The sequence below is a fragment of the Serinus canaria genome, chromosome 3 (assembly GCF_022539315.1).
Source record: "Serinus canaria isolate serCan28SL12 chromosome 3, serCan2020, whole genome shotgun sequence".
Taxonomy (NCBI): domain Eukaryota; kingdom Metazoa; phylum Chordata; class Aves; order Passeriformes; family Fringillidae; genus Serinus; species Serinus canaria.
This window is the reverse complement of record NC_066316.1, coordinates 3,418,802-3,427,632: the sequence shown is the minus strand read 5'-3', so window position 1 is coordinate 3,427,632 and position 8,831 is coordinate 3,418,802. Positions and strand designations below refer to the sequence as shown.

Sequence of the window (8,831 nt, the reverse complement as noted above, 5' to 3'; positions counted from 1 at the left end):
GCCCCACCCCGAGTTCAGTCCAACAGGAAAAGAGGATTTCTTAGGCCCACCCACAAAACATGTGCATGTGCTATTTAACAGGGCTAAAGGCTCTAGAATCAAGTTCTAATCTGCTTGGAGCTTTTCTCAGTAAAGCAGTTGGTCTTTACTAATTTCTAAAAGTATGTATGTGTCAATTTTATTTTGAAGTGTCTGAAAACAAACCATCAAAAATTTGCTGGTAACATGCACCTTTTTGTGGGCCTGCTCCTTATGGCTGTTTATTAATAAAGATCTGGATTTAAAATATAAGCTCATTCTTCAGGAACAGCCTGATATGTGCAGAAACTTTTCTTTTAGTATTTTCTTTTTAAATATGAGTCATATGACTAGTTTCTATTACATTCCTGAGTGGTTGTCTTTGAGGATTTTAACTTTTAATGACTGACAAAAGCTTGAAAATCTTTAACTTTGCATCCATTCTCTCATTAAGAAAAAAAAAAAAAAAAAACAACCATCAAACAAAAAAAAAATCCCCAGCAAACAAAACAACCAAAAAAACCCTCAGGTATTTCTTATGACTTGTAGGATAAATACCTTAAACCCTCTTATACCACATGTTAACATTAAATTGCACACGTTGTGATAGAGCTCTAAGTTATTAAAGACTGTTCACTATTCCGCAAAACTTCATGAATTATTCATACTTAACCTGTTTGTTTGGTTTTTTTTTCCTCTACCTCATCTGACTTGTTTCACTTTCTTATTCAAGGGTGCGCAGGGAAAGAGCCCGGAAGCAGGAAGCCCTTTGATAATGCTTTCATTTCAGTTCAATCACGTGGATACCTCTTTGCAACAGCTGAGCAAAGAAGTTTTCTCTATAAACAGAGGTTTGTCCTCTGATTCCCAGGCAACTATTTCAAGATAATTTTCTTCTGGAAAGATCCTTTACCCAAGTAACACATAACACTGATAATGGTGATGGTTTCTTTGATGCTGAACTGGGCATCTGTAGTTGCTTTTGTAAATTAACCAAACAACCCCAACACCACCCTCCTACAGTCTGTTTTGGCAATTGTTGCAAAGGGAAAAAACTCTACAAAATGCTTTATGGAAATTTTGAATTTGTTCTCTTTATGGCTGAGCTTTCTGCTGGTGATTCTTAAGCTGGTCTTTTCAATAATGATAAAACCACAGCCTGCAAGACTGATGAAGCCAAAAGGGTTGTTACATAAAGGCTTAATTTACTGATGGCAATACAGGCTTTGCAGTCGTAATATGTGTTACTACTTTTGAGTCTACTTGCAAATTACGTGGTTGTTGACGTTTTGGATTTTGATTGTCCTTTTAAAAGAGACAGAAGTCCTTTTTTTTTTAAAAAAAAAAAAAAGTAGGCTTAAACTTTTAAGTTTTGTACCCTTTTTTCTGGAAAAGGACTTGTAGTAGTGGCGTGGTAGTTCCCCCTCAGGTCTGCTCAGGTGCTGTGTACCTGAGTGAATGGACCCTATCGATAAAGCAAAGCTTGCACAAAATGGTGACTAGTGGTCAAAGCTATAAAACTCACCTCACAGTGTGCTTTACTGCCAATTTACATGGGCATGGGCCTGATGGACTCCTGGGTCAGCAGCATCTCTCCTCTGTCCCTGCCTGGAACCAGCCTGAGCTGGCCATTACCTCTTCCACTGTGCTGTTCTGGGGGCAGTACCTGTGTCTCTGGGTGGAAATGGTTACTCTTGACCTCTGCCAGGAAGATCCTGAGGGAAAACCGAAGTGGCCTAAGGGAAGCGCGGCACCACGAAAGTCTGTGACTTCGCTGCACCTTCTCAAAGTGCCTGGAGAAGTTTGGGTTTTATTTTTTTTAATTCCAAATCCTGTCAGCTGAGATTTTCTTTTTTTACCTCAGGCAGGAGACCGTCTGATCTCCTACTTCTCTGCGCACGAAATAATTTTTTAAAAGTTCCTCCCTCGCGAAGCGCAGCCTCAGAAGCGAGAGAGCGGGAACGCCTGGGGCTGATGGCAGCAGACGCCATCTCCCTCATGATCTCCCTGCTCCATCTCTCTCCTTCTCCGTTCCCCTTAACGTCCCTGCTCCTCCAGCTCCCTTCTCCCGGAGCGAGGAGCCGGAACGCCCGGGACACACCGACTCCAGAGGCACCATAGCCGCGCTCCGTGCCCCCGAGCAGAGGCGGCGGCGCCTCAGGGCGGGGCTGAGGGGAGGCGGGAATGGCGCGCGCCCCGCCCCGCCGCGCTGAGGGCCCTGAGGGGGCGGCTGCGGGAGTCCCCGGCCCGGCCGGGACTGCCCCGGCCCTGCCCCGATCCCCGCCCCGGGTTCCCCCGCCCCGGGTTTCTCGGCGGGAAGACGGCGTCCTGCCAGCCGTTTCTCCTCCTCCGGCTGCTGCGGAAGTGCCCGGCTGGGAAGTTTGCGGCCGGCGGCAGAGGGAGGCCGGGGGGGCTCTGTGGAGGTGGGTGAAGGGGAGCGGGCTGAGGGACATCGCCCCCTGGCCTTGCTCCGTGCTGGTGGGCAAAGCGCATCGAGGGATATTGTACCTTCTGGCAGCAATTTTTCAACGAACTTTCTCTTTCGTTTTCCCCTCCCTCAAGGTACGATGCCGCCCAAAGGTCCCGGCAAAGGCAAGCTGCCAGTCCCGCTCCCTAAAGACATGATCCTGAAAGACACCGAAGGAAAAACCTGGAGGCTGGGCAATCAGATCGGCCAGGGAGGATTTGGCCTGATCTATTTAGGTAAAACACTGCTGCTAATTAAGAGGGTGACTTGCAAATTGTTTTGTAACTTCCGGAACTGGAAAAGGCGGTAACTTTAAAAAGCGTGGTTTACATGCTGGTGGTGATCCTTGTTCAAGTGTGGTTTTCTGAGCTGCTGTTCCTGCTCCATTCCTGCTCATGATGCAGCGTGTCCAGCTCGTTTTGCTGGATACTAACGCGATTTTCTATGGATCTTGAGCAGGGCAACCCAGGTGCCACTTTGTCAAAGCACCAACAGGTGATGCTTTTCAAAGTAAAAGTGCTTTTCTTAGCCCGGGTTTTGGCCTTATGCCAGCCTCATGCTCTGTAGTTCTCTTTCAGTTTCTGGTTATTGCAAGTGTTATTTTCTGGCAAGAGTAAATTAGTTTTGATCCAGGAAATGAAACAGTAACAATACTTAGCTGGGTGCTGCCTCTGAATTCACATCTTTTCAGCAGAGGTGGAAATGGTGTTCTGTATTTGCTCTGGCCTAGATAAGTTTTTGTGATTCCCTCAGAAGAAGCCACTGCATTTCAGTCAGTTTGTGCTTTGTGAGGAGTGAATAATTCTGAAAGGCAGCTTGTAAAGCATTCTGGGTCACTGCAGAGGGTGGAATGTATGTTACTGTTGCTGGTCTCTGTGAAAGGGCAAATCCTGTGTCCCAGACAATATTATGAGCTTGGGTGGTTTGGTTTTTCTTTTTCTTCATGGCAGCATATAGAAACTATTTCACAGTGTCTGTTTGGAGCTAAGTTGAGCTTGTATGGAGCAGTGAAGAATGACCTAGAAGCAGTTCACTGCATTGTCCTTGAAGCCTCATGGTCTTTTTCAGTTACAGTAATATTAAAACTATTTGGAATATTAAGGCTTAAAACTTATTAAGCAAGTCACTCCTATACACAAACCAGCTTCCTTTTATACAGAAATCAGCTACACATACAGTAGCAGTACATCCAAGAGGTTCCTATAGTGAAGTTTCTGGTTTGATTTCCTCTGAAATTTCTATACTTCACACTATTCCTCACTGCTCTGCAGACAGAGCCAGTGGGAATGACAGGGATTTCAGCTAACAGATCAGATACGGAGGTGTCAAAGGGAAGGGCACCAGTTAGAGTACTTTTCTTTTTCCTTTTGGTATATGTTATTTCCTTGTTATGAGCACCTTTGAAGCATTAGTTGGTTACATTTGAGAGGTGCTGCGAGCTGGGCACATGAGAGATGTTACCATGAGAAAATGGACCTTAGCATGGGCTAAGAAGTAAAGGTGTCTCTGGGAGCTTCCATTCCAAGATAAAGGACAGGGAGATGGGAATCTGCAGCACATGGGATTCAGACAGTTCCAGGCAGATTTGGGTTTTCTGTCTGATCACAGAGCCCACCCACCAAGGTGATTTCTTATATTGAGGTGTTTGTTGCAGTATGGCTCCCACTGAACTGAAGTGGAGAGCAGTCAGTGGATTAGAATGACAATCAGGGACTCTTGGTTTTACTATTTTCTGTTTTTTTGTAAGTGACAGCATGGCTGAGGAAATGCAGCTGCCACTTTTGTAATGGTACTTGTGTTCATTTAATCCCTTCTTTCAGGAGGAACAGTGAATGCTACCTGCAGCACTGCACTGAAGGCTCAGTTCCCCTTGTAGCTCATCAATTAAAGAGAAAATGGACGTTTATCCCTAAGTATTGACACTGAAGCTTTCTCTTTTTTTTTGTCCACCTCTTGATCTCTGATGTGTTTATACTAAAGTATGCTATTTAGCAGCTTCTTGAGGCCTTGATGCTACAAAATTCAACTGTCTTTGAGAACCAGGGGGAGTAAAGTGAATGAAAAATTTTTGTGCTTAAGATACAGGAGCTTGGAGACACCCCCTTTTCTCTGTGCTGTTCAGACCTGTTTTTAAAACACCTAGAGCAAGGTGGGAGAGGACCACTGACTTTGAGAGAGGAGCTCTAGAGAGGTGGGAGACAGGAGGTTCGATTGCCTGCCAGGTATGAAGAGCACAGCCCTTTGATGAAATTAAAGGTTAACTTTGCCAGCTATCTCTTTTAATAAGTATTTTTACAGTAGCAGTGTAAAGATTTTGATGTGGTTGTTATAGCCTAATTTCCCATTAAAGGTATTCCATACTCCATTAATCTATAACAACGTTCTTGAGGAATTTTACAGTATCTCTGCAAAATCTATTTACTTGGGGTGCATTTTGTGGAAGAAGGTTCTGTTCAGTAAATCAAAGCTGCTGAGAGCCATTTCCAGACCCTGAGTCCCAGGATGCAAATGTAGGGCTTCAGAACTTCTAACTGTGTGCATGAAAGTTACCATGATCTTCAGGTTCTGCCCTGCCTCACAAATGCTTTCCCTTGTTTTCTGATTATTCTTACTCTTTCCAATCTGTTCCAAATTGTTGTGTTGCTGGTGCTGATTTGCTCTCAGGTAGAGCTGCTATCCCTTTGATAAGGGGAGCAGAATGAAGAGCACCTGTGGAAGGCTGTGACATTGGTGGTCTCACAATTCTCTGGTTTGTAGCCCTGTGGAGAGCAGTGTAAAATGAACCAAGAGCTGAGGAGCCTTACATTCTCTCATTTATCTCTCTGATCACAGCCAGTAATTAACACCCATCTTTATATAAATCATTCTCTAGTCCTGCTGCAAGCACTCTATTAATGCACAATTTGGACTGAAAATTTAAATGCTGAAAGGTCACACAATGTTTTGTTAAGATTGCTCTGTCATGTGAAGCCTGCTGCATCCAGTGCTATGTACTTGCAGACTTCTTTCTCATGGAAAGGGATGGTTCTGAAAAATAGAAGTATTTTTTAAAGTTTATGCACAAATGTTTATTAGATGGTATCTTTTACAATAGAACTTACTACATTGTAAATGTGTTTTAATTTTATGAAGCTCAGGAAAGTATTGATAAAGTCATCATTGAATTGTACCCTGCTTGGAGATCAGTATAGCCAGTGCCCTTTCCTTTCCTTTTGAGGTTTTTTTTCCTCACATTTTCAAGGAAGAGAGAAAGAATTTCTTCCTAAGCAGTGATTAAATGTGTGAATATTGTCTTTTAATACTAGCAGTACAGTGAGCCCTGCTACTGGAGGAGGCGTGGTAGGGCCTGCTCTTTAAACCTTGGGTCATAGTGCTGTCTAACTGCTGGTATTCTGGGAATCAGGCTGAGGTGGCAAAGAGTTTGTTTCTGTTTCAGACTAATTTCCATGGATAATTTGTATAGTAGTGAGCAGGGATGTACCTGTGTCAAGGAAGAGAAGCATCAATGGAAGCTTGGTCCTATTGTTCATTCCTTGGTTTGCTTGGGAAGCTGCTTTAGCAATTGCTTCTGAAGAAACAAAGTCCTTCAGCAGTTGCCTAAATTAAAAAAAAAATCAGCAAATTAATTCAAAATGCAGTAAAATTATAGCAAAAGATAAATTCAGCATGTTTTTTATTAGTTCAATGGAAGGATGGATCATAATAGCAAAGCCCTGTAATTAAAAGCACTAGCAGGTAACTCAGGTTAGGGATGGATTTTTCTCAACTTCAAGATGTTAAAATACCTGCAGGTGTGAACCTTAGTGAGAAAATAAATTTGTTAGAAGACAAACACCACTTTAGGAAGGATTTTTTTGTCTAGTCACTAATAACAACTGTACAAATAGAAGTACTGCAAGCGCCCTGTTTGTAGGCAAACTAAATCATAAATTTAGCATGATTTTGCTGTTCAGAGGCTACTTAGGGCTGACTGACCTGCACCATCTTTTAAAGAGAAAGTATTCTTTACCTTTACTAGCTCTTGCTGGTGAGTGCTTCCTCTGGAACCTTCCCCCTTTCTTTTTCTCTTTTGGTCCCCTGTAAGCTGAAAGTCTGACTTGGAATGTGTAACTCATTTTTGCACAGTAGTGGAAAGCCTGTTACAAAGCCTGCAGAGGTCATTGCTCTTACACTGTAGTGTTCTGCCACATCATGTGTTGGGATTCTTCTTCCATATGCTGAGTAATGCTGGGAGGTCAGGAGAGAAGTTTTGGTTGAATTTATTTATTATTTACTTTCTGTGGGGGATGGAGGAGGAGCTTTGGAGGACAGCTAAGGTACCTGTTGCCTCACAGAGGGCACTCCTTCAGTTGTCTTTGGCACCTGTACCCGACTGAAACTGGCATTGCATCTTCTGAGTGGGCACCATGTCAGACCAGCAGATGGGCTGCAGCAGAATCTTGCCAGAAAACAGTTTGTGCATCAAGTTTTAAATATTGGAGGCCTGGGCTCCCATCTGAGAGTGCTGTAAGAGCAGGCCATGCAAAGCTTTTCTGCCTGGGGTTAAAGGATGTGTCATCCCTATTCCAGCTTGAAGTAATTAACTTTGAAAGTCAAACAATTGGCTTCCATTTATGTGGCATACAAAAACTCTGGTGAGTCAAGATGAGGGTTTCACAGAAGCACAAGTAAGAGATGTTGTGAAATTTCTTTACCAGTACTGAATGCTCTTAACTTGGAGGCATTTGGAGTAGAGCAGTTGAACACTATTTTGTCCCAAAATAGTTTGGTCTTGCAGAAGGTGGAGGGTTATGTATCTGTAATCTGTACAAAACCTCTCAACATTCCTAAAGCTACCTGGAATAAGAATATTGAGTAAAACCTGGTCAAAAACACTGCTCAGCAAAGAGTCTGTCCAGGAAAAGATGCTGCATCTATAAAGTAACAGAGAAGCAGATCTTCCTTAGGCTGCACTGCAAGTGGGGTGTAAACACCCTTCAAACACTGAATGTTTCAGTTTTTGGGAAATACTGGATATTGCAGTGTCAGGGAGGGGGAGACAATGTGCTTTGTTTGCCTTTACACCTTCCCTGTGTAGGAAATAAATGAAATTGTGTTTAGCAAATGCTGCTTTTTATGTACTTGTGTACATTTTGTTTTTAGTAATTCTGTTGCTGCAGCTTGGGTCTTTTTTATCATTAGATGCTCTGAGCAACACTCCTTCCCTGCTTTTGCCCATTGAATTTAACAGCTCTTGGCTTGACTAGGTAGCCTGTAACTTCAGAAATGTGATATTTTTGAGATTATTTTCGATTTCTGCAAAAACTAAGTTGATAAGCTCCTCAGGATTAGATAATGAATAGGACAAAGCAAAAATAAAATAGTAGCAACTAAGCAACTTCTGAAAATACTTTTATTTGTGTTTCCCAAACAAATACATCCTCAAAATATCCAACAGTGGCAAAGACACCAGCTGTGGACAGGAGCAGGGCTGTTTCTCCAAACTGCCAAATCAATGCTGTTTTCTTTTCCACTGTGTAAACTTTGTCAACAAAAGTAGTTCTGTGAGAGCCGTTGAAAATATTTCACCATATTCCGAATGTGACTGCCACAAATTAACTGCTAAAACTACAACAAGCACGTTTGAACTGGCAGAGGGAATTGGCACCTTCCTCTGTGTCAGGCTGCAATTGTGCTATGTGGTTGTAGGAGATGGCAGTTCAGCCACAAACACCCTTTTGTTACCATAGCTGGTTAACATTTGGAGAGTGCCATTAATTAAGGATGTGGCACTCAGCAACAAAAAGGATGCAATTAATGGTCAAAGTGGATTATAAGGCCATAACTGCTGTGCTGGGTGAAACCAGGGAATCCTTGACATGGGTGAATTCCAGGTGAGGTTTTTGTGCAGGCACAGCAGTTGGAAATCATGGCTAGGATGTGAATCTTACTGCACTGCTTTGTTTCAGAGGGCATTTTAAAGCTGTGTGCCCCACTCTGGTGTGCTAGCTGTGACTGTGGATTGAAGGGGAGGGAGGGAAATCAGAACTGTGTCCTTTCCTCTCTGCAAATGTTTTGTGAGACTCCTCTTGGCATGAGGGGAAAACAGCCACAGCCTCCTTCACAACTACATCCTGCACCAGTGCTCCCAGTTATGCAGACAATGGTTTGGGTTGTGTACCTGCACCAACACCCCCCTCCCCAAATGTTAAGGGTTGTGCATCTCTAGTTGACAAAAGCAGCATAAGCTGGGAACTTGTGCACTTGTTATGCTATTTTAAGAGCTTTTTTTGCAAACACAATCTCACCATATAGTGCTCCTGGTACCCTCTGTGAGTACTTATCTGCCATCAGAGACCTCCTGCCT

At 43.2% G+C, this 8,831-nt stretch overlaps 1 protein-coding gene across 3 annotated transcripts in view; it reads left to right on the top strand.

Moving 5' to 3' along the window:
* Positions 1 to 2,216: 2,216 nt before the first annotated feature.
* VRK2 (VRK serine/threonine kinase 2) overlaps positions 2,217 to 8,831 on the top strand; it is a 36,466-nt gene continuing 29,851 nt past the window's right edge. Inside the window, exons 1-2 of one of the 3 annotated variants that reach the window (XM_009093713.4) lie at positions 2,217 to 2,441; positions 2,581 to 2,721. In XM_009093713.4, coding sequence (XP_009091961.1) covers positions 2,586 to 2,721 — 136 coding nt within the window. In that variant the 5' untranslated portion in view covers positions 2,217 to 2,441; positions 2,581 to 2,585. The remainder of the gene's footprint in view (positions 2,442 to 2,580; positions 2,722 to 8,831) is intronic. The other 2 variants (XM_018918084.3, XM_018918081.3) reach the window with 2 other exon arrangements.